Source organism: Mustela nigripes, chromosome 1 (genome assembly GCF_022355385.1).
Source record: "Mustela nigripes isolate SB6536 chromosome 1, MUSNIG.SB6536, whole genome shotgun sequence".
NCBI classification, from domain to species: Eukaryota; Metazoa; Chordata; class Mammalia; order Carnivora; family Mustelidae; genus Mustela; species Mustela nigripes.
This window is the reverse complement of record NC_081557.1, coordinates 97,850,854-97,877,230: the sequence shown is the minus strand read 5'-3', so window position 1 is coordinate 97,877,230 and position 26,377 is coordinate 97,850,854. Positions and strand designations below refer to the sequence as shown.

Genomic DNA, 26,377 nt, shown 5'->3' with positions numbered 1-26,377 from the left:
GACCAAAAGGAAGCAGAAGCCAGCCAACAAACAGCTGCTGTCCTAGTTCTCCAGCACCTTCTGATGTGGCTCGCTCATCCTAGCATCCCTATCCCAGACTGGCCAGTTCTGTATATGTCTCATCTTGATTCATAGTTCGGCACATATGGCTCTCCTCAAGACCCTTCATCTGGAGGGGCCAAGCAAACCATGTCAATTCTCCTTGTCTTAGGACCTTATTTCCCAGAATCATTCTAGGCATACTTTGAACTTCTGCTTAGGGAGACCTCAAGAGTTGTCAGGGTCTACCAAGAATAAATACCAAATGTTCTGAGTTAATCCTGCATCAGACCAGATCCAGAAATATAATTGTCTTGTAAAATGAATTTAGTATTAGAGACCAGTTAGCTTCTAGACTGCATCTTTTCCCCCTTTTTATTTCTAATCTGCTGTGGTGCTCAGGGAGTTTTTCTATGAGCATTCTGTATACTTCTACTTCTGTTGTTACTACTGCTACTGCTAGTACTACTACTACTACTACTAACAATGACCTTCAGACATACAGCACTGATTACAGGCTGGTGATTACATTAAGGAATTTACATATGTAAGACCCATTTAGTCTTCTTTACAATCTTATAAGATAGGTTATTATCCCTGGTTTAAAAACTTACCCAACATCATAAAGCTAGTAAGGACCAGTATCAGGAGTCACACCTGGCAATCTGGCTCAAGAATCCATGCTCTTAGACGCTATATCATAGCCCTTTGTTTGACTGATGCAAAGAAAATACCATCAAAACCAGAGACCTGCCACTTCCAATCCCGTCTCTTAAGTCTATAATCAACTGTTGACCTAGGGCAAATGTTTGACTCAATTTCCACCACATAAGGATCCAGGCTCAATGAGTTACTTCTGGTTATACAATGCTATAATGATGAAGTGGGATTTTTCACTAACAAATTTGACTTTGCTGGATGAGTCAGGAGGTTTAAAGCTTGAAAATGAAATACATCTAAGGGAAGGAAAGGGGCAACTAATAATAATCAAGTCAATTTTCTAAGAATTTTCACACTTCATATTTTGTGATGAAAGCATTAGATTTATACTTTACAGAGGAAAACACTGACACTCAGAGAATAAGTGATTTTTCCAAGGTCACACCGAAAGTCAGGATGGACAGCTGGCATGGGAATGCAGCTAAAGCCCCAGCCCTTCCTATGGCATCACAGTGCTGCCCTGCCTGTCCTCTCAGCAGCAGGGAGCAGAGATTGAAAAGGGAACCTATGTAAAGTCCCTAACACGAAGTCTTGCAAACAGCACATACACAGTAAATTAATTCGGATGTGGGGATGGAAATAGGTGAATATCAACTGAAAAGTGTTAACAGATTGTAACTAAAAACAAAAGTGGGTACATTTTTGCGTAACTTCTACAGGGTGGTACCTATCAAAACAAGCGAACTTCTGGAGGGAAACTCTGTATGACTTGAAACTCTGTGTGACTTGAATCTGTATGACTTGAACTCTCCCTGAGTAAACAATGAAGAAATACCATGAGAATGCCAATAAATGTGGTACTTCTAGATCAGATACATGAGTTTGTGGGGTATTTTGCTGCATGAGAAAACTTCCTAACAATAACTCAGAGTCACTTTGTCAAAAACAATCTGCCTTTCTTCCTAGCTAGAATTTCACGAATAATACTGACGAACAAGGAAAGTCTCTCATGTGTTGACTACCTACGGGAGGGCAGGAAAGGCAGAAATTTAAGAAACTACTAAACTGTGCAAACTTACTAAGTTCTGTTCTGGTTTGGAAATGGAGTCACTACTCACTCACCAATTCAGCCAACAAATAATAATTGAACACAAGTTATGTACAAAATGGCAGGTATGTCCCTGCATGGGACAGAAAGGGCAGAATGTCCCATTTTAAATGTCAGTGACTTTCAAGGGAGCATGACATAGATGGTGATGCCAAAGCAGGGGCAGGAATGCTTAGGATGAAAAGCTCCAGAAGTGTGAATGTTATCTCTAATGGGTTAGAGGCATGCCTGAAGGAAGTGACACCTGAGCCAATGTGAGAGCACAATATGCCAAGGGCACTGCAAGTAGTAAGAATGACTAGAATTCAGAGTACGCATAAGGAAGTCTTCTGACTGAATTTCACAAATCTTTATTATACAGCCATAGAACTAGAGGTAGAAGGGTTTCATGAGAAAGTAAGTTCTATACAGTCTCAGTTTACATTTAAGGAAACTTAAGTCCTCTAATTAGGTGCCCAGAATGTCCCCATGAGGACGCTACATGAGGTGAGGCTGTTCTCAAATACAGAACTGAATGCTGCTAAGTTGAGAGTAAAAACAGCTGAATGCAGCCACGTGGGAGAACCACTATGACACTTACTAACATAATTACTTAGAGAAATCTCCTCTAGCTGATCTGAATGATATCCACATACAAAAAAGAAAAGCTAAAGATCTATAAACCACCCCTTCTTATGTACTATAAAGGCTGATCCAAGAACACAGGAAACAAAACTTCAACATAGTTAACTCGCCAATTAACCTAAGTGTTCCCTCTCTTTTAAAACTAGCTGGTGGTGGGTATTAAGGAGGGCACATATTGCACAGAGCACTAGGTATGATGCATGAACAATGAATATTGGAACACTGAAAAAATAAAATAAAGCCAAAAAAATTTTAAATACAAAAATAAATAAAGATACTATCTTATTAAAATAAATAAATAATAAATAAATAAATAAATACAATTCTTATTCATTAAATTCAATAAAAATTGAGGTGCAACAGCTATTAAATGAAATGATTCTTATAAATCCCCTGCAGATGTTTGCTAAACTTTGGACAAAACTTTTACTGTCATTAATTACTAAGCAACACATTACTGGGAAACCACAGTAGAAACAGTAAAATTCTGTCACAATGCCAAAATTCAGTAAGGGTGACTGTGTATTTAATTCAAGAAATATGAAGTGCTACAGTACTCTATTTCTTTTACAGTTTAGTTCCCATGATATTACATGTAAAGAAATAATAAAGATTCTTTATTCTTTTTAGGTACTAGATCTTATTGTATAAAGTTCTAATTGAAGCAAGTATGCTATCAGCTTGGCCTTTAGTAAAAGGTTTTCATGTTTCCTGGGTGCAACTGATAGTAAGCAAAATTTTTTTTAAAGATTATTTAATTTATTTATTTGAAAGAAAGAGAGAGAGTAAGCACATATGTACAGGGGTGGGGAGGTGCAGAAGAAGAGACAGGATCTCACGCAGACTCGGTGCAGAGCATGGAGCCCAACATGGGGCTGGATCTCACAACCCTGAGTTGAAATCAAGAGTCAGACACTTAACTGACCAAGCCACCCAGCTTTCCCTAAAACCACTCTTTTAAAAAAGGGATTCTTTTGGGACGCCTGCGTGGCTCAGTTGGTTAAGCAACTGCCTTCGGCTCAGGTCATGATCCCAGCGTCCTGGGATCGAGTCCCACATCGGGCTCTTTGCTCGGCAGGGAGCCTGCTTCTCCCTCTGCCTCTGCCTGCCATTCTGTCTGCCTGTGCTCGCTCTCTCCCCCCCTCTCTCTCTGATAAATAAAATCTTTAAAAAAGGGATTCTTTTGTAGCTTGCCATAGTGGTTCTCCACCAAGGGTATATTGGAAACAACCATGAGGAGTTTGTGACAATTTTGCAGCTGTCTGGATCCCACTGTAGAACACTAACTAGAAAGTTTTGGAAACCACCAAACTAGAAGACCTTTATAGTTCCTTCCAATCCAGAGATTATATTACCTACAAAAACCTGTACACATTCAATACCCAACAGCTTTCTTTTTGTACACACTGACTGCCCAATGTTGCACAGAGTAAAAGCACTATTTCCGTACAACAGATGAAGACCCTATTCCCCTGCGCTATTCACTCACTTTATTGACCTGGAGAGGCTCATAAGAAATAAATTGAAGACTAAAACATATACAACTTCAACTTAAATAGCTTTTTTCCTGTGGTTATCTTTATACAAGTCCACCATATTCCATTATTTCTGAGGCAGAATTTTGGGGAACTGACTCTAAAGTAAGCCCTAATTATTGCAGAGGTGATGGGAAGGCCAGAATGGGGAAGGACATGGCTGTGTATTAGCGCACTGGTTCTCTAACTCACAACAATTCCAGTAAGGTGGGTTTTAAGTGTTGTCAGTGTATATGACCCGGTATTTCATCTGCCTCTTCCTTCTCAACCTTATTAGACCCAGTTTCCTAATGTGATACCAACATCTATGTGTATGTATTCATTTCCATTCCTCCTTTTCTATCATGAAATGAAATTCGCAGATATTTAACAGAATTTCAAAAGTATCAATGTAATGCCCTAACAGTAATACAAAAGGAAAATAGAATAATAGTAATTAATAATAAATTATGTATTTCAATAGGTACATGCTCTTGCAGGACTGTACTAAAAGACAATGAAGTGCTCAGATGCTTATACTATGTACAGTTCATATATTTAAATTTAAGAAAAGTCAGATGGTAAGATACCATAACACACAAGTACAGGAAAATGAAGTCAAATGATTTTTTGAAATGGTCCCAAATATTATAAAGTACAATTATCTTTTGATACGTGAGGTAGTGGCATTTCTGGAAAATTTAGTGTTTATTAAAACAAAAGCATACCTTGTCTTTTTATGTAAAATAAAGTTAAGTTATAGGCAGAGATAAGTATAAAGTTGTTCAGCTCCCTTCACAAACATGCCATGCATGGGACCCTCAAAGCCACAGAGGTACCCCACAATTCTATGATTTGCACGATAACCTGTGCATTACATGATGCCTACCATCTCTGGCCATTGCCCACTAAATTGCTGAGATAAACTCAAATGCTCCCCACTAAATTGCTGAGATAAACTCAAATGCTCCACAAAATTCCAAACTTCCAAACACAAACTAAGTATCTACATGTATACTATTACAGATTCTCACAAGCTTAGGACTAAGTAGGCCACTACTGACCACTACAGGCCACTGATCTTGGGCTGAAGATTCTCTGATATTTATATCAGTTACTTATATCAGATTATAAACTATATATTATATATTATAATTGAAAAGCCTAAGACACCTCTATCCTAGAAGCTTCCAATAAGAAATTACACCTAAAACTGTTTTTCAAAAGTAGATAATAAAGCTATTTTTATATGTATAATATATCCATATATACAGTTGTACTAATAATTCTGCCTCCTCTCTCTGCCTCCTCCCAAAAATACTCCTGAGTTTTCTAGATAATCAAGGTCAAACTGTAAAAATATTACCATTATCTTTTTCCCACACTAAGGCAAAGATAAATTAATGCAAATAATCCAGAAGTCATTTATATAGGCACTGAAAATTATTATTTATTTGGAAGAAGAGTATCTTCCTAATTACATTTTGATTAGGCTTCTATTAAAAGTAATTTACATTTCCTGATCAACCCATGCCTAATGTATCTTCTAGGGACAGGTGGGGGAACTGCCGGAGTCTGAGAACATGCTGAGTACTAAGAGAGTGACCACAGTACTCTGGAAGTTTCACTGATTGGGATTTGGTTCTGTAATTTATTTTTGGCACTGAAAAAAAACCCGCCATGCCTTCATACAGGTTTTATGTTAAATTAGCACATCATTCATAGAAATACCAGGTATTCTCTCATTTTAAGTAAAGGGGATAAAGATTTCACTTTATATAAAAGGATTACAGATTAGAGGAAAATAATCACAGGATTCCTTTGAACATAAAAACTGCTCCTGGTTAAAATGCCATTTAAAAATTAATAAATAAGTTAATGACTGAATACTCATTCAATTTCTGCGTATTATGAAAGACTTGCTTAAAATGTCTATTGAAATGGTATTTAATCTTAATGGGTGAAATGGTCATTTCCACAGTAAGCTAGCCTGTTTTTCTACTTCAAATTCGAACGGTTAATTCACTAATTAATTTAATAACACATATAGGAAGTCAGCATTCCATTTTTATAATCTCAATTTGGTTATCTTTCTTCATACCTAAAATTGGTAAAATTTTACCTCATACCCAGGCACAAGTATCACCTTATGATAAAAAATGAGCTAAAGTTTGTGCATAATCAAGATATGTGGGTGGTTAAAATAACTCATCTTTTCGTATTCTGATTGCTACTTGTTTCTATAAATAAACTTCAACAATATGCAGAGCCTGCACATTTGTGTACTAAGAGATGAAGATTTTTAAATTAGTTTTAAAGCAACTGATCATATAGACCAGCTCTAAAAGGTTTTATGAGTCACATAAAATACACACTTTATCAAATAACAGCACAGAAGTCGTGTCTTCTATTATTAAACAGAGAATTTTGGTGCTGATAAAAAACAAAAAACCTTATATAAAAAACAACAGCACATACCAAATGTGTAAAACAAGGCTATTCACTTACTTGGTAGTGGGCCTTTTTTGTAGGGCTTTATCCAGGATAAGAGATGGGGCACTCCTCCTCCTTTCTGCAAGTGTTTTCATTTTCTGTTGAGAAAAAAAATAAATAAGCAAAATGAAGACCATGTGACTTGTAAAGCAAGTAAGTGCCAATTTTGAAACCAATTCAGCAAATTTTGTATTGCCTGCCCTTGCCTCTCAGAGTCTGCAATCTCACTGTAGAGATAACATAAAATTGTAATTAGGATAGTAAGTGTCAGAAAGTGGTAAGGCTTTAAATATTTTTTATGGCCATAGAGTGAGGAAGCTAAATGTTGATCAGAGTATTTGGGAAAAGTAGCCATTAGCATCCTATTAGCATCAACTGTAGCTAATAGATAAATTGCTTACTATGTTCCAGCCCCTCTGCCAGAGGCAGGACTGGATAATCTCATTTATACTCCAAAATGCCATCTGAGTAGCTCTATTGTCTCTTTTTCATAGGCAGGACAGGCCCCAAACTAGGCCTCAAGGAAAGTCAGGATTTGAAGAGATCAAGTAAAGGGAGAAAAAAGAAAAAAATAAAACCATTACAGCAAAAGAAACTAGATTCTTACACATTTAATACACTTAAATATTTACACATTTAGGGATCCCATCTTTCAAACAGATTTTTTTTTTGGCTGTAACTTAAAAAAAAAAAAAGACAAAAAGACCATTTTTGTTTCCTTATTCTTAGTGGTATATAAACATAGGCTTAACTATAATTCAAGAACTTTGTTTCAGACAGTATTTATATAATTTTTGGTAAATGGAGAATTATTCAACTCAGATGATCCAGATAATCACTCTCTACATTCAGTCTTACATATTTAACAATTCTAGACAGAGTCAGTGGGCCTGCCGCTGGAAACTAATGAGTGAAACAAGCAATTTGCTCCTTAACGGGCAGGAGTGATGTCCAGGCTGTGGCCGTCCTTCCTGCTCTATTCTCTCACCTAATCCTGGCCAGAGGTCTCCCCTGCCTCCCCTGCCGCCGGAGGGCCTAGGCCAGCCATCTGGGGAACTGGGTGCTGCTTTAGGAGGAGGCACAGAAAACTAACTGGTTCAGGATCAGTATACCTCATTACATTATTCATAAAGGGACTATTTCTAGTAAAATCAAACCTAGATCCTAGCACAGGAACAGGGGAATAATCATCTAGTGAGAAAGGGATACTGGACTTCTTTGGTATAATTCCTATCCCCCTGATTCACCATGTCCTCAGGATCTTTCCACAGTTACCGTCCTGCCTCAGTGTTGCTGTCCCCACCTTAATCTTTAGGCTCACATGTGGAAACTATATGCTCAAACCTCCTTAGTATCGCTCAGAGAGCAATGGACACAATTACATAAACCATGAATAAAAGATAGGAAGTAAATGGGTGGGAAATAGACAATACCATACTTCTCAAACAGGAATGATTCACCAGGAATAAGTTTTAGGGAAGGTTAAATTGTATACCTTTCTTGTTTACACGATGGGTCCTTATGCCTTCTTTCTGGAGAGAAATCCCATAGTTTTCATCAGATTCCCAGAAAAGTCTGTGATTTTGGTAATCTACGTTCTATATTACAGATTGCCAGCTCCTTGCCACTGCTGCCATTACTCACAACTCTCGGGAACACAACTCTCCTGATCCACCATTCTGAGGCTAGTGTGAGTGACTGCAGAGGGGGCAGGGGGAGGAAGGAAAATCTGGGAGACAAGTACTTGCACTGCAAGGTCCAGTGGCCTGTCCCCATGTGAAGAGTCTCAACAGTGAAAGACTGATTTTCCTCAGAAAGATGACGATTTGTTCACAGGGACATATTCGGAGGATTCTGTTTCACTTTTGGATCTGGGCTAGATTCCTACCTCCAATCCTTTGAACTCCCTTTTTTCAGCATCTATTTACTATGCTTTGAACTTTGAAAGGTGCTGAATCCTTTAAGTCTTACTGGGCTCCTTATCCTCCATTTTGAGCTAGACTAGGGTGTGCCTAGTCTACCTTAGTGGAACCACATTCCTGGATCTATCTCAGCAGCCTTGCTTCTGTGGCCTCTAACCCTCTGATACCAAGCACCTCACTGAAGCTTCATTCATACAGGATTTCCAATTCTGCACTCCTCGCCTTTCAGGTTTGCAAAGAATTTAGAAATGTTCAAAAGAAATGTTCAAAATAGGATTGAAAGTATTAGGGAAAGAAGAGTCTGTGAGAAAAGTTAGTATGATCTGAAGTTCTTCATTTGGAAGGAGAAATAATCTTCAAATTAATGCCAGGTCATAATATGGATGATAGAAAGTGTCTTCCAAGGAAGAGAACACAAAAAGAATTGTTGCTAAAATGTAGACTGAGAAACCACATTGATCTTGGGTAGTGGTTCTCTGAAAAATCTTAAAAAGCTGTGAATTACATTGCACACATAATTTCAAGGGGTTCAGAGACCTGCATAACATGGATTCCTTAGGGATTCATGGGTTGAAACCTTTGACATAAAGAAATCTTCCTGAGAGCCTTGGCTGTTAAACATGAGAATGAATGATCAAATAAGGGTGACCAATCTTCTTCTGTAAAAGTGCTTTTAAAATAGGAGTTTCTCATGGACACCTAACACAGGGGTCCATATCCACAGTAATTAGACCATGTTTCCTTAGTTACAAAATTATCAGACGTACGAGGAGTCAAATGTAGAGTGCATCTACCTCATCTAGAGGATTCACGGGCAATAGAATGTAATCAAACAACTGGAAGAATGTTATTTTTATTTGAGATCCTACTGTTTGTAGTAAGTCTCACTACTATTGAGATATGCAACCCAATGCAGTTCAGTCACTTCTCTGGACTTTCATTTTCTAATCTAGAAAATTAGAAAATTTGGACTGCACAGTCTCTTACATCCCTTCTATTTCTGATTGTCTCATGTTAAATGTCCACCAAAGATTTACCCTAGATATGCTAAAAAATAAACATTATATGTGCCAATTTAATATTCACAGGATTCATTCTTCTTGTAAGTAATTAGAAGTCTTAGCAGCACCTGGGTGGTTTGGTGGTTAAGCTTCAGACTCTTGATTTCAGCTCAGGTCATGATCTCAGGGTGGTGAGATCAAGCCCTGTGCTGGGCTCCCTACCGTGTGTGGAGCCGGCTTAAGATTCTGTCTCTGCCTCTACCCCTGCTTCCACTCCTCCCCCCAGTGCTTTTTGTCTCTCTCTCTCTCAAAAAAAAAAAAGAAAAGAAAAGAAAAAGAAAAAGAAGTATTAAGCATGGGCAATATAATAGGAGCTTAATAACAGATTTAGGTGTCAATTCATTAAAATTATTCAGAACTCTTTCTTTTGTTCAAAAGCATAGCAAAAAAAAGGGGCAATGGTGACTTCAAAACAAATTCACGTATCTATCAAAGAATCTGTTCTCAGGCAATAAAGACTTGGATTTTCATTTTTGTTTATAACAACTATGTGAAATACAATACCTGAAAATAGAAAGAGACTATTGATTCCTCTACAAATAGATTATCGTGTAAGCTTGTCAGGGCAGGTTGAGGCTATGCCTATACTAGCACCAACACATTTCAGTTGTTCAATGACAGTAAAAACTATGATTCTTTGCCTCACAGGGAACAGAGGCTAGGTTTAAAACAGTGGTTTTTTTTTGTTGTTGTTGTTGTTAGCTTAAAAATCACAACATACAGTATGAATTTTCAGAATGCCCACATACTTGACATACTTGATGTTCACAGCTAGATGACCCCACAAATACTAGATGCCATTCTAGAATTGAATATTCTTAAAGAGGTCATCTATTTTTCTTCTTCTTTTTTCTTTTTCTTTTTTTTTTTAAGAGAGGGAAAGAGGAGGAAGAAAAGGGAGAGGGGCAAAGGGAAAGGGAGAGAGAGAACCTCAAGCAGGCTCCATGCTTAGTGCAGAACCCAATGCAGGGCTCGATCACACAACCCTGAGACCATGACCTGAGCCAATCAAGAATGCAATGCTTAACTGAGCCACCCAGGTGCCCTAGTAATCTATTTTTTCCTAAATTGACAAACTACATAATAGGTTAAATAATTAATTGCATTAAACTTTAGGTAATGATTTTCTTGATATTGCACCACTTACCTAGTCTTCAAGGGCCCAAAAAACTAAACAAGAGTTTTATATGAGCTAAAAACAAACATGAAGTAGCATTTATTTACCCCTCCATTTCCAATTGGGAAAGATAAAGAGGACCCTGGAAGAAGTTGTAAAAGGGAATAAATGTGATTACATTTTAAAAATGGCTGTGTTTTTACTAACAGCAGTTTATTAGGGAAGTATAAGATGAACAGAAGAAAGTCATTAGATCTTGGATTTTCTAAGCTGTCTCTTCTGCAGTTACATTCAGTAATAAAGGCAAAGTCCTATTCTGCCAAGAAGTAAAACAGAGGTCATAATTGAAAATGAGAACCGAATGCCTGTAATTAATTTTTAAAAAATATTTCAATAATGGCAAAATTGCTGGAATATTACCAGCTAATTCCCAAGTTGCTTTCCACTTTGACTCTTCTTTAATCAGTTATATTCATTATATGTTCAATTCCCTGTGTTCCAAACTTGCTTCGCATATTATGGCTCAGTTATAGCATTTCATATTATATTATTTATCTATCTGCCCATTTCTAAAGAGCAGGGACTGTAACTTCTTTCCAACTTTCTCCAGTCCTTTAACAGTTATTTACTGGAATTCTGCTCTATAGTAAGCATCTCTTTGTATTCCCAAAGCCTAGTACGATGCCCGGTACAAACTATATACTCAGTAAGTGAAGGTGTATGTGAATTTTAAAATCCACTATCCTCCATATCTGTATCACTGTCCCCATACAAACCTTTCAGGGGCTCCACTGGAATGCTGTTATTAAGGAAATGTAAGCATTGCTATGGAACTGGATGGGGAAGAGTCATCCTTGTATACTGCAGACTACGTCTTCTAACATAGTGCTCATTTACCACTTTGAACTACAGGTAAACATTTGATGATTAAAGTTAATTACCTGCCAACAAATGGTGCAGGGACACCTGGATATCAACATGCAAAAGAATGAAGTTGTACTCCTATCTCATACCATATATAAAAATTAACTCAACACGAATCAAAGATCTAAAAGCAAGATCTGAAATTTTAAAAAAATTAGAAAAAAAAACACAGGCAGACCATTTGTGACCTTGGAGTAGGCAGTGGTTTCTTAGATATGACACCAAAAGCACAAGCAACAAAAGAAAAACATATAAATTGGGGACGCCTGGGTGGCTCAGTTGGTTAAGCAGCTGCCTTCAGCTCAGGTCATGATCCCAGCGTCCTGGGATCGAGTCCCACATCAGGCTCCTTGCTCCGCAGGGAGCCTGCTTCTCCCTCTGACTCTGCCTTCCACTCTGTCTGCCTGTGCTTGCTCTCACTCGCTCTCTCTCTGACAAATAAATAAATAAAATCTTTAAAAAAAAAAAAGAAAAACATATAAATTGGACTCAGTCAAGATTAAAAACTTCTATGCTTCAAAGGGTGCTATTAGGAAAGTAAAAAGAAAACCCACAGAATAGAAGAAAATTCCTGTAAATCATCGATCTGATAAAATATTTGTACAGAAAGAATTACTGTTGAATTGTCGCAATTAAATAAAGATAAATAAGCCAGATTTTAAATGGGCAAAGGCTCTGAATGGACAGTTCTCTAAAGAAGACATACAGGTGGCCAATAAGCACAAGAGAAGATGCTCAACATCAATAGCCATCAGGGAAATGCAAACCAAAACCAGGAAATGTGACTTTATACTCATCAGGATGACGATAATAAAAAAGACACAGGAAGTGCCAGCAATGACGCAGATTGACTCAACTCTCATAAACTGCTAGTGGGAATGTCGAATGGTGCTGTCACTTTGGGACCTAGTTCAGAAGTTCTGCAAATTACTAAACACAGAGTTACATAGGATCCTACATTCCCTCCCAGGTACATAAACAAGAAAAATGAACACATGTCCAGAGAAAAACATGCACGTGAATGTTCACAGCAGCATGATTTATAAGAGTTAAAAAGTAGAAAACAAGCCCAATGTCCATCAACTGATCAATGAACAAACACATTGTGGTATATCCAGACAATGGAGAATTACTTGGCCATAAAAGACACACTGACATGTGTAACAACACTGATGAATCTTGAAAACATTGTGCTTATTAAAAGAAGCCAGTCACAAAGGACTGCATGTTATTATGGTCCCATTTACATGAAACATTCAGAGTGAACAAGTCTACAGAAACTTAAAGCAGATTAGTGTTTGCCCAGAGTTTGGGGTGATAAGGTGACTGGGACATGATAATGAAGGGGTGTGGCATTTCTTTTTGGGTAATGAAAATATTCTGAAATTGACTGTGACAACAGATGCACAATTCTCTGAATATACCATGCTATGTGAATTATATCTCAGTAAAGCTGTGAAAAAGAAAAATAAAGAGCTAAATACCAAACTACAAAACCACTGGGTTCCATCCCAGAAAACTGGCTCATAGCCAAGAGTCATAATTTTCTTTATGTGTATAATAATCATCGTGGTACAATACAAGTAAATGAAAATTATTTGCTTTTTGTCCATGATGTTTTTGTATGAATGTGTGTGTGGCTCCCCATTTGAATTCCTCAGAGGTCTAGGTAATATCCCCATCAATCCTCGCCTGTGGCCTAGACTCACCATTTTCACACAGTAAATTTTCAGTAGCAGTGGATTAAGTCAGTGAATTAACACTGCTCATATCTGAGAGTTTAAGGTGGTGATACGAGTGTACCTATGTAGGAAAACGAAACTGTAGACAGGTAACTGAAGAAAAATATTTTTTTGTCTTGTATTTTCAACTCAGAAAACACTGTTTACATAACAACCTGTAGGTAGTCTCTCATTAGAAATTAACTTCATATTAACCAAAAGATACAGTACTATTTTTGGAACCTCTGAATCATTCTGTATCTGGTCATTCCTAATTTTAAGAGATTATAGGAAACGAGTGCCTATCAAATGAAAGGAAAAGCATAAAAGATTTAAGTCAGGTGCACTGCAATTTTTCATACTTTCTTCTGTTACAATCACTTCATGAAGAAAAACATCTAAGCATTTCAGCTGAATTTAAATAAACTGTACTGAAGTCACTTCCAAACATTTAAAATTAGAATAGCATTAAAATGAGGGTTTTGAGGAAAGCTTTTATAGAATTCAAGTTTCAAGGCTAGAAAAAAAAATTAATCAAATTTACAAATTAGCTTATTCAAATTTAACCGTTAATCCTTTTGTGGCTAGTCTATACAATTTTGTAAGCAATAAGCTGTTTCTTTCTTGTCTTCCTGAAACATCTGCAGTATTTAATTTGTGGAGACATACTTCAGGGACACTGGCTCTGCAAGGAAACAAGAAAATTAGTTTTAGCCTTCCTTCTGCACCCTATTGTCACAACCAAGTTTCAGCCACCGGGTGAGCTGAAGCTTCTCACTACTGTCACTTTGGTCTGGGATATGTCTGATCTTCTATTTCCTCACAATCGTCCCATCCAGAATCAATTTGGGCATTTCATTAACACAAATGTCATCACACCAGACTGTACTAGAAGGATATAAATTCTTTTCTGAGATTAAGAAAGAAATGTTTTTACTTTTGTCTGTCTTTCTTCTATAAGATAACCGTTTTGAAATAAAACAATAAACACAAGAATCTATGTAACATAGGAGAACGGGCACTGGGCTAGGAGGCCCTGGACCTAAATTCTGCACCCTGGTTCTAGCACTTCACTTCTGAACCCTCTCTGTGAGATGACAGAGCCATCCGACCTAGCTCAAAGAACAGAGTAAGATTATGTGGAAAACACCACAGTAGTGTGACATATGGAGTGAGGCTCTGGAACGCATAAGTACGGACCACAAACAAACACGAGGAGAGCAGACTTGCCCTTATACGTTATGCTTTGTTCCTCTGTCTCCACCTGACCTGCGCAGGCTTCTGGAGTATCACTGTGGGCCTTGAAGTTGGCTGGACTTCCTTCTTTGGCAAAGTGCCCAGTTTCAATGTCTGGTCACGATTCCTTTTCAGCAGCACCCTGGAGTAGACAGGGACAATCACCAACGCCCTGTCCCTAATTATCCCTTACAAGGTGGGGCTTCATAACATTTCTCTCATCATGGCCTACACAAGGCGATGGGATTTACACATCCACGGCACACTCTGCTAAACAGAGGCTCTCTGGCTGCCCTGGTAGCTGCCTACCTGACTAGCAGCTGAGGGGGTGACTGTAGCAGAGACATCTCTAATGGTTGGGAAGCTCTGCCTTGCAGCACCCTCCCGCCTTCCTCATGCAGAGGGGAAGGGTATGATCATCAAACTCAGGAGCCATAGGGTAAAAACCAATGTATAAAATGGGAATGCAAAACAGGCCCACATCTATCCCGATTCAGATGTAGTCCAACCTAGCAAAAACTACGGCCAAAGCTGAGGTTTCAGAGGGTCAATGTAGGGGTAGAAGAGGAAATACAGATTCTCTCCTAAGTATAAATTAGGATCCAGGTACACAAGGAAAGCAAAAGGCCACAGAGCAGCTGGGTTTTCCACATCTTTGAAATGTGAGCTGATGTGGGCACACACGAGTTCCATTTTCAGAGTCCGCACACAAGTGACCAAACATCCAGAAATAGGTTTTACCTTTCAGTTGTGCCATGTGACAGCTGTCTGTCAAAAAGAGGTCAAGGCTGCTCAGCACGCCACCAACACACAGTGCTGATAGGACTGTTTCTGCTGTTGGTCGGATGTTCCTAATCTAAACTTGTCCTAGATAAAGAAATTCAGACTGAAACAAAATTATAAAATAAACTGGGCTGTGTTGCCTGCAAGCCCCGTTATTGGTGGCTGACAGAAGGCAGTTTCCTCTGCTCCCTTTCAAGCCTCCCACACTGAAGCTAAATTCTCTGTAAGTAAACAAAGGCTAACCCTCACCCCCATCCAAAGCTGCTTCAGAAATGGCTGCCGTTGCCAGTACCAAACTGAGCATCTAGCCTGCGGGCTCTGTGCGCACAGGCCCTGAGATCTCCGACATTTAAGATACCAAGTGGGACAGCAAGCTTTCCCCTCGATGAAACTGTCTTTCAGAGGTAGTGCGCCCCGGCTACCATAAGAAACAGACTGTGCAAACCAAACCACAGACATCTAGACACCTGGTATTCACAGTTTTGGAGGCTGGCAAGTCCAAAGTTAAGGTGGCAGCAGATTCAGTTCTTGGTGAGACCTTCTTTCGCATCTGTAGCCAGCTTCCTGCCAGCTGTATCCTCCTCACATGGGGGATAGAGACAGAAGAGCAAGTAAGCTCTCTGGTCTCTTTTAAGGGCACTAATCTGACAATGGGGATTCTGCCCTCATGACCTCATCTAACCCAGGGCATCAGGACTTCAGCATGAATTTGCAGAGAGGGCACATTCAGTCCATAACAGAGGTTTTTGCCAAATGCTCTGGGGATGAGAGAGGTACTAGTCATGAAACTCCAATGAATCACAGTAACAAAATACACATACATTTCTTCAAGCACTGTGTATACAAGTGTATGTACGTGTAAGTGCGTATACATAGACATACATAAACTTTGTGTTAGTTATATATCCATTTATTTCTGTGATATTTTAGTTTACAAGACCTTATTAGTGGCCATTTAAATTGAAATCTAGTATATTTTCAGCTACTAATACCTTCTAGGAAGGCAAGCTTTATAATCACATATTTTTGTTGAGTTGTTCTAAAGATGTCTTTACTTTGAAAAGAACAGCCACAAGTCCTGGATGGCAAGATAAGAACTTTGAAAAGATTCAGACACCTCAGTTACTTAAGTCTCCTTTACTGTAGGTGCCATCAAGCTGTGTCACCTCTCCCAGTCTACGGAACACTGTGGGGGAGGGAAGGCAGGAACTGCTTTCTGAATATGGTCCACCTTTTGTCCTGCAGACCTTTCCCTGAGTCATAACCTGGGACAATGGCGAAATCAGAGAGACAGATTGTTTCACAGACATCTTCACTTGGAACCAAGAGCAACAAGTGCACTATTTAGTATCTGTGACTTGTGAATTTTCAGTCTCTAAGTTGCAGTTCTCTATTTTAACTATTTTACTTTAAATTGATAATTAATTTTTATACAAATGTGTAAAAATAAGGTTGTCCTTAAGTTTTGTTTTATAAAAAATACAATTTAGGGGTTCCTGGTGGCTCAGTTGTTAAGCGTTTGCCTTCAGCTCTGGTCATGATCCCAGGGTCCTAGGATGGAGCCCCACATTGGGCTCCATGCTCCACGGAAAGCCTGCTTCTCCTTCTCCCACTCCCCCTGCTTATGTTCCCTCTCTCAGTGTATCTCTCTGTCAAATAAATAAGATTAAAAAAAATTATTCTAACACATGAATGTTAGAGTCATAAATTAATTTTTCTTTTGCCATGTTAAGACGCACTGTTGTGTTCACATTGTAAGTAAAAATAACTATGGAAACAAGAGTTTTTCCCTACACTCAGGATTCATGACATAAAATGTTTTCTGAATTGAGAGAGTTTCAATGGGGTGTGCCAAGCATGTGACTGTCCAGAGAGCACAGAATTCAATGCACCCACATGTAACTCTGAAATACAATTCTGTAAGTTTGTAGAAGATGCTGAGCTTTCTGATAGCAGCCTTTCTGACATATCAGCCTGGAAAGCAGACCTCGCTAAGGAACTCCAGAAGTATGATGAGTGCCTTATATAAAATTTCTGAAAATGACAGATACTAAGGCATAAAAGTCACACATTTCCAAGGTAATCAGACCAATTATTGTGTCATTTATTGTCACTATTAGTTAATATTTACTGGGATGATTAATTTTATTGATCAACATGGCTGTCCACAAGGTGCCCAGATTAAACATTTCTAGGTGTGTCTGTGAGGTATTTCTGGATGACATTACTATTTATATCACTGGATTTAATAAGGCAGATGGTCCTCCCCAAAGCGGGTAGGCATCAGTCAATCTCTTGAGGGCCTTCACAGAACAGAGTGGAGGAAGGAGAAATCTGCCCCTTTTTTCCTGCCTCACTGTTGAGCTGGGACATCTCATCTCATCTTTCCTCAGGGAAAGCTGGGGGTGAACTGAATGACCAGCTTTCCTGGGTCTTCAACTTACAGATGACAGATCACAGGACTGTCATTGATCTGTTTCTCTGGAGAACCCTGACTAAGGCAGTTACCTAAAATTTACCTAATGGCAGCTGTGAACCTATCATTCAATGGTAGATGGAGAAAGTAGAGATTCTGCTCTCCAAAGAAGAAAATTACCTCTCAGGAGAAAAACCTCTCAAATGTGCTTTTCTCAGCTGGTTATATGGAATTCAATCCTACTCTCTATTATACCTTATGTTATAAATAGTAACAAAGCATCTATAATCTAGTTAGAAAAAGAAATAGAGTTGGAAGATCTGGTCAAAATTCTAGCTTTACTGTTTATTACATGTGGCCTTCGCAGGGCTCAGTCCCTTTTCTGTAGAAATAACTTAATAATACTTACCTCATATAACTGATGTGTATTATATATAGTTAGGTATTCACTTAAAGAGGTTTTAAAATTTCTTTTTATTATCCTGTAAATTATAAATATTAAATTCTTACTTTTCTGTTCAAGTTTCTATCTTATTTGGTATTTATTACCTTCAAGGATGACTACTTTGAAGCACAGTATTATGGACTGATGTCTATGCCCCCCAAATTCATATGCTGAAGGTCTAATTTCCAATGCATGGTATTAGGAGGTGGGGGTCTTTGGGAGGTGATTTAGGTTTGCATGAGGTCATGAGAGTGAGGCCCCTATGATGAGATTAGTGCCTTTATAAGAGAACAGAAGTATCTAGCTCCATCTCTACCTCTCTACCTCTCTCCCTCTCTTCTCCTTTTCCTGCTTCTCCTCCCACTCCCATAGAGACACAGAAAGAAGACACCAACCACAAGCCAAGTGAACCCTCAAGCAGAAACTGAACTGGCTGGCAGCCCTGATCATAGGAATCCACAGCCTCCAGAACTGTAAGACATCAATGTCTGATGTTTAAACCATCCAATTTAGGGCATTCTGTTATGGCAGCCTGAGCTGAATGAGACAGACAGCATCCATTCATTTGCATGTAAATGTTCTCTTATCAAATTCAAAGAAATAAAACTCTTTACTGCTTTACACCTCCTTTCACCTGGTAAAAGATAACTAATTGGCTTCTGTACCTATGAGTGCAGAATATACTTTGTTCTTCTGACCCATAAGAAACAACTTGTGAATTATACAAGATATGGATTATCACCACCATTTTACAGACAAAGAAACAAAGTACACTCACAAGTTTGGGGATCACACCAGTGATAACAGAGGAGATTTCTGATGAATCTAATTCAGATTTTGGTAATTTCAGACTCCTCTGAGACAAAACAAATAATGTACCTGATTTTATCAATTCACTTTGTGAATAACACAAGGAAAGAATCCAGGAAAATATTGATTTATCCACAGGCACAATATTTTCCCAGTATTCTAGAGTAAAACTAAAGCTTACTCACCAAGATGTTTCATTCAAACCCCAGCATAAGACACACAACATGTGGCCAAAGTTGGCTCTTGGGGGTGATCTACCATGAGCTGCTATAAACAGATTTGGACCCAGAGAATGCAGAAAGACAAGACAGAATGAAGTGTTCAACAACAGCTGCTACATTTTAATGTTGGAGCTATTTTAAAATCCCATTTCTGTGCCTGTAAGTCTTTCTTCCCTATCCCAACAACCATCTTATTCAAGAAGTTTTCAACTAGTATGGAGACCAAAGGGTCAGAGTGCTTGAGTATGACACAAATGATCCCTAATCGAAATTACTATAATATGTGCTTCCATTTCATTTTATAAAAATGCTTCTATCCAAATGTGGATATCCTCAAGGACGCATTAACCAGAAGGATTAATCCAGAATTCTCTCCAGCATCATCCAGAAGCATTATCTATATGCTCCTATTATCTTTTAGAACCACATTTTTAGAAATTACTATATAAACCTATTGTATATTATTCTGAAGAGCCTAAGTGACAGAAAATCCTGATTTCTAGAAATAATCAAATCATCTGACTAGCGAATAAATGTGGATGAACCAGGTAGGTGATTCTGTTTCAGGTCAAAATACTAAATGTGGCTACAAAATAATGAGAATAGCTTCTTAGACAGCCTCTACGCACTGGCTCCTCCAACATATCATGTTCTCTCTTACCACAGGATCTTTGAATAATTGTTCCTACTTCTTGAAATCTTTTTATAGCATCTTGTTTTCACTCATAAAAGAGTAAAGCCTCACTTAGAAGAGGCCTTCCCTGAAACCTTAATGCCAGAGTGGCCTAACTCCATCTCCATGTTTGTTTTTTTAATAATAGTTATCACCATTTATTAATCTTTGTTATTATTGCTTTTGTCTCTTTCTCTCAACCTGTACTGTCCAGTATAGTATCCAATAGACACGTGTGGCAACTTAAATTTATATTCAAATAAACTATAATGAAGTAAAATTACAGGAAAAAAATGATGAATTGGATTTCATCAAAATTGAGAACTCTGTTCCTTGAAAAACACTGTTAAAAGAATAAAATGAGCAGCCACGTAATGGGAGAAAACATTTGTAAACCATGTATATGATAAAGAACTTGAATCAGAATACATAAATAACTCTCAAAACTCAATAATATAAAAACTAATAATCCAACTAAATTTGGGCAAAATATTTGAATAGGAACTTCACTAAACATAACACATGGACGATAAGCACATAAAAAGATGCTCAACATCACGAGTCATTAGGAAAATGCAAATCAAAGCCACAGTGAAATACCATATTATTCCCTCTAAGATGGCTAGAATCAAAAAGATAATAAGTGTGGGTGAAGATGTGGAGAAATTGGACTCTTATACAATGTTGGTAAGCATGTAAAACCACTTTGGAAAACAACTGGGTAGTTTCTTAAAAAGTTAAATTTACGGCTAAAATAGGACCCAGCCATTCAACCTCTAAGTGTTTACCCAAAAGATATGAAAGCAAAGGTCCATACAAAGACTTATACATGAATGTTCACAGCAACTTTATGTGTAGTAGCCAAAACCTGGAAACAACCCAAATATCCACTAATAGGTGAATGGATAAACAAACTGTGGCTTCTCTGCATGATGGAATACTACTCAGCTATGAAATGAACCACTGATGGATGCAAAAACATGAATGAATCTTAAAATAATTATATTGAATTAAAGATGTTAGAAAAAAATACATAGTATGATTCTATTGATACATAATTCTTGAAAATGCAAAATAATCTACAGTGACAGAAAACAGACGAATGGTTGACTAGGAATGGGGAATAAACCAAGCGATTCGCAAGGGACATAAACTTTGGGAGATTATAAGTATGTTCATTCTCTTGACTGCGATGGTTTTGTAAGTGTATACATGTGCCAAAGCTTACAGATTTCTAGACCTCAAATATATACAGTTTCCTGCATGTCAATTATACCTCAGTGGAGCTGTTCAAAATGTTTTTGTTCCTCACTTATACAGCCACATGACAAGGGCTCAACAGCCACATGTAGCTAGTGGTTATCAGACTGGACACTGTAGATAAAGAGCAGTACCATCAGCACAGAAAGTTCTAGTAAGCAGCAATGCTCTAAACTAGGGTGTAGGCAAACTATATGCCAGGGACCACACTGCCTATTTTTCTAAATCCAGTTTTACTGGAACACAGTTATGCCCGTCATTTACATACTGTCAGTGGTTGGTACAGCTACTAGGGCAAAGTAGGTAGTTGCAATAGAGACCTTATGGTCTACAAACCTAGATTATTTACTATCTGGCCCTTTTGCTGATTCTGGTCTAAATCAAACACTCTGAACACAGACTATATCTGTCCTGTTCACTGCTATATAACCAAACCAGTGTTTATTGAGTACCTCACATATGCACTGTCTTAAGCACTAGAGAGGCAGCCTTCAACAATACAGAAGATAAGATCCCAATTCTCACGGTTTTCACAATCTGCCAAAGGGTTCAGCTCACATGAGAAGTAAATAAAAAAAAAGAGGCAAGGATGAATGCTAAGATGAAAATAAAACAGAGGTACGGAGCATGACTGATGGCAGCAACTTCCACTTCGGTAGTCAGGACAGCCCTCTGAGAGGACCAGACATCTGAACATGAGTGAGACAACACTGCAAAGACCTGTGGGAGAAGCCCAGGGAAGAGCAACACCCAAGGCCTCAGAATAGGAGTGAATCAGAAGACCCAAGGCCCATGTGGCTGGAGAATACACAAGGTGGAAAAGGTAGATAAGATGGGAGAAATAGAGAAGGCTAAGAAAAGGCATCTGAATTTTATCTAAGTATGACAGAAAGTCACTATAGGATTTTAAGGAAGACAGCAATATGATCAGTTTACATTTTTACAGATCACTCTGGTGCTGCTAAGTGGAAACTGGGCCAGGGAAGAGCAAGAAAAGTGTTAGCAAGTTAGGGAGTTTCTGGAAAGTTACAAGTGAGAGATGGTGGTGGGCTGGCTTAGGCTACAGTGGCAGCAGTAGAGAGGAAGTGGAGAAATTAAAGTTATGTTGTGAATAATTGACCGGCCTTTCTGACGGTTGTGGTAGAGTGAAGAAATGAAGGAGTCAAAAATGAATCCCAGATTTTAGCTTGAACAAGTGGAACAACAGTATGAACCACAAATATGGGAGAAACTACTAACAGTAAGAGCTAATACTTACTGAGTGCATATTATATGTCGGTATTCACTCAATTTCACATTTAGTACTCCCAACAATCTTGAATAGATAGGTACTACTATTACATTCATTTTAGAAATAGGAAACTGAAGGTTAAGGTTATGGTCAGAAAAATAGGACCAACACAGTGAAGATTTGAACATGGGTCATTGCACTCCAAATTTCACCACATTGCATGCAATTGCCTCTTTAACAGTAATTTCTGGGAATATGAACTACAGTAGAGGCAATGGTGGTACCACTGGATTAACAGTCTCTCAGCATGACTAGCTTGAAAGATGCTACTGTTTTGCTTTTTTTTTTTTTTTTTAATTAAGGATCACCTTGTTTCATAGAAAAAGAAGTAATGGTCATCTATATACTTTTCAAAGCATTTTCTGCAGCATTATCCCTCTGATTCCCATTTTACAAATGAGGAAACTGAAACAGGTCAAGTGATTTCCTCAAGATCATCAAGATAGTAATAGAACTAGAACTAAAAGCCAGATGAACTGACTCCATATAGTGATCTGGCCAATAAACTTGTCTTTAAAAATTCAGATCATTCAGAAAAAAAAAAAAACACGTTTTATATCACTACCAAAATACATATATGAAACAGAGAAAAAGAAGTAATACAAAATTGTTCTCACTATTACTCATTTGCTAGGATTTATTTTTCTATTTAATTTTTTTATAATTTTGATTGTAACTGGCAATTTAAACAACATTGATCTATACCTTGGTAATTAACACTATAACACACAGTAGACTTTTTAAGAAATAAGTCTCATGACTCAGTAAAACTACCAAACACCAAAAGGGCAAAACAGAACATAAAGATGAGTCTGTTGAGTATTTGGCTTACCTGAAGACTAGTGTCCGTAAAAGTGTAAATGGCAATGATTCCATGAACTACAGTTTGGAAATATTTTTTATTATAATTACTTTCTATTCCTAATATGGAGGTCTGAAATCAAGGCATGCCTGCTAATATTTAAAATGAGAGAGATGCACTTTTATCTAAAAAAATATTAAAAGAAAGCAGTTCTTCAACCTCGTCTTTGCCCCAAAGGTAGTAAAAAGCTACAGAATGCCCAGATTGGCAAAATCTATTTCCTTTGAAAAGAAAGAAAGAAAGAAAGAGATAAAGAGAAGGGAAGGAAGGAAGGAGGGAAAGAAGAGAGGGAGAAAGGAAGGAAAAGACTTGATAATGTGACAGCCCATTAAGATGTATAATGAAGGACAGCATCTTAAGGACAATGGCTTAAGATGGGAGGCAATTTTTCATTTATTGGACAAGTACTACTTGATAAATGATCAAGCTACTCAAATTTCCTTTGCCAGCATGCTTAATTTCCTTTAGTAAGAGAACTGCCCAGGAATATCAATCTTTGATTTTTCCCAATTCCTTAAATTTACAGGAATAGAAAAATGCTTTCAAGTCTGTGTCAATTACTCTGAACATTCATTTACCTTCCCGAATGTGGCGCTAGCTGGATGAATTCTCTCTCTCTCGCTTGCTCGCTCACACACACACACACACACACACAGAGCTATCCCTGCATCTCATCTCAGAAGGGAAAAAGCGACAAGGACACACCACAGCCTCAATACATCAATGGCCGGCCAGCACTTCAGCCCATCTATCACCAAGTGCACGGGCACCCCTAGGTGGCCCCGCGACAGGGTCAAGATCCCGTGGAGCGCCCATTCCCTTCTGTACTCCAAGCACCATCTCACCTCTCCTCAAATGACCTCTCGCCAACCCAGGATCCTGGTGCGCAGAAGCATGAAAGGCTGTGAGGTCTGGACCATCATCAGGTTCTCATGACACAAACGCGGCGCCTCCAGACATTTCTTAGGGAAGAGTTCGGTGATCCCTCTAATCCCAATTTGTTTCCAGAGAAACTGGAGGGGCACCACCAGGATATAGGGCAAAAAAAAAAAGGGGGGGGGGCCAAATAGCAGAAGGTCAGGGGGTGGGTGGGTGAATGGGTGGAGGAGGAGTGGACACGGCCAGAAAGCCCCAAATGCCGCCGGCAGACAGCAGAACTGCAGAGGCCGGCGGCTCTCGGCCACGTGCACTGGCCCAGGGGACCCTTTCCAAGACGCCCGGCCCGGTCCGCAACAGCACGCCGCACCGCGGCCGTGTGCACCCGGACGGAACGCTACAAGTTGTCGCCAGCGTCCCCGCTCCCGGCTCTGACAGGTCACGCTCGGCGCCCCATGCCCCACGCCCGGGCCCCTCTCGACCCCGCCGCGGCCTGGGTGGACCAGGGGACCCCGCAGGGCGAAGGCTCCTGTGCCCGGCCCCCGCGACCCTCCACCGCAGTCCACGGCCCCGCCCAGCCCGGTTCCAGCTCCACCAAACCTCAGTGCCCCTGCGGGATGGACCGTGAGCATCCCGAGCACACCTGCGAGGCTGACCGCCACCTCCTAGCCCCGGGAGTCGTGGCGGAAGCGCCCAGTCGGCGCAGGAACCTCCCCCGCCCCACCCCACCAGAAAAAAAACCGCGGAGCGGCCGCGCCTCAGCGTCCAGGTGCGAAGCCGAGCGCCGCAGCCCGCCCGCCTACCTTCCTCAGCGCGGGGTGCCGGTCCCGGCCGACGCCACGGGCCCTGACGACTGGGAGGTGACCCTGTCCGCAGACGGTGAGCACCCGGGGGTCCTCGGGGGGGACCCAAGGGCCGAGCCCTCGGGGGAGGGGGTGCCGGGGAAAGGCGAGGCCCCAGTGTCCGCCCGCGCGCCCCGACTGAAGGAGGAGCCCGGCCGCCGGTCCCGCGGCGGATGAAGACAGGGAGAGGAAGCCTGTGCGGGCCGCTCCGAGAGCGTTTGCAACTCTGGACGCGAAACCCGGGGGTCTCGGGGTGACTTGGGGGACCGCGGCGCCGTAAGGGCGGGGAAGGCGGGAACGTCCCAGAACTCGCCTGCGGGCCGCGAGCCTCGAGCGTTAATCCCCGAGGCAGCCGGCTCGTGCGCGGCGGTGGCGGCGCGGAGGGCGCGCGCGGGGAGTGGGGCGGCTGCGGCGGGCGCAGGGCGCCGCTCAACGTCCTCACCTTTTTGGTGCCGGGGCCTCCCGCGATCCGAGACACGCCTGTCAAAGAAGAGGAGCGCCCCGGCTGCCCCCCTAGAGTCTCCTGCTGGGGGGACATCGCTTCCATGAAGAAGACTTTCCCTCAAATCCCAGCCCAGGAGGAGGCTACGCGGTCATGTCCGCGGGACGCCTGCCGGCGGGGCGAGGACGCGTGGGCCCGAGGCGGCTGTCGCGCTCAGGCAGGGAGCCGGGCTGCCGGCGCGCCTCCCGTCGGGGCCATGCACCGCATCTGTGCTCGGCACCGCGGGCTGCAGGCGATTGCGGCGGCGACTGCCGGTCCGCGCCTCGGCCCGCCCCGCCTCGGGCCCGCCCCCTCCGCGCCGGGCGCCCCGCGCCGGGACCCGCCCCCGGCCGCCGTCCTCGGGCCGCGGCGCTCCTAGCGGTTTCCTCGGACTGCGGCGCGCAGGGCCCGCCGTATTTCTCTGCTTGCAGAGATCTGCTGGGGAACAGGCGACCGACTGACCTTGCCAGCCTGCGACTCCGGGCAGGCAGGCCCAGCCCGCAGGAGCTCACCGGCCCGTGTCACGAACGGGGGCCTCTAGGGCATGGTCGCGCGCCTCTCCAGCCGCCCAGCCCACGCGCACCCGGCCCCATCCCTGCCAGCGCTGCGCTCGCGGGGGACCGCGACGCGGCAGCGCGTGCGGCGGCGCAGTCGCGGCGACCTCAGCCGGAACCGGGTAGTTGCGGTGATTACTGCCTCGCTTTCAGTGGACTGCAGAGGGGTCCCGCCGACCCCGGACCGCGTTCCCACTCCCCACCCCCGGCCCCTCAGCCCCCACTCCCGAGGTCTCGGGTTGGAGCTGCACATCGCAGGGTGCCGCGGCTGTGCACATTGGGAAGCCCCCAGCACCGCCTGACCTCTTGAGCAATCCTGAACGTTAGCGTGTTGGGGTAGCCCTCCTTGGCATCTGCAGCCGCAGGTCAGCAGCCTCGGCACAATTTGCACCAGCAGTTTCCGCTGTCTGCGGCTGCAAAGACGCGGGCATTCCAAACGTCAAA

The 26,377-nt window shown here is 41.1% G+C and overlaps 1 protein-coding gene across 3 annotated transcripts in view; it reads right to left on the bottom strand.

Annotated features, from left to right (window-relative positions):
* Positions 1-25,994, bottom strand: part of ARHGAP20 (Rho GTPase activating protein 20) — a 133,879-nt gene extending 107,885 nt beyond the window's left edge. The window contains exons 1-2 of one of the 3 annotated variants that reach the window (XM_059417760.1): positions 25,842-25,994; positions 6,454-6,536 (exon numbers count right to left, since the gene is read on the bottom strand). In XM_059417760.1, coding sequence (XP_059273743.1) covers positions 6,454-6,533 — 80 coding nt within the window. In that variant the 5' untranslated portion in view covers positions 6,534-6,536; positions 25,842-25,994. Of the gene's footprint in view, positions 1-6,453; positions 6,537-24,025; positions 24,236-25,340; positions 25,678-25,841 lie in introns of those variants that run through there. The other 2 variants (XM_059417743.1, XM_059417751.1) reach the window with 2 other exon arrangements.
* Between the last annotated feature and the right edge of the window lie 383 nt (positions 25,995-26,377).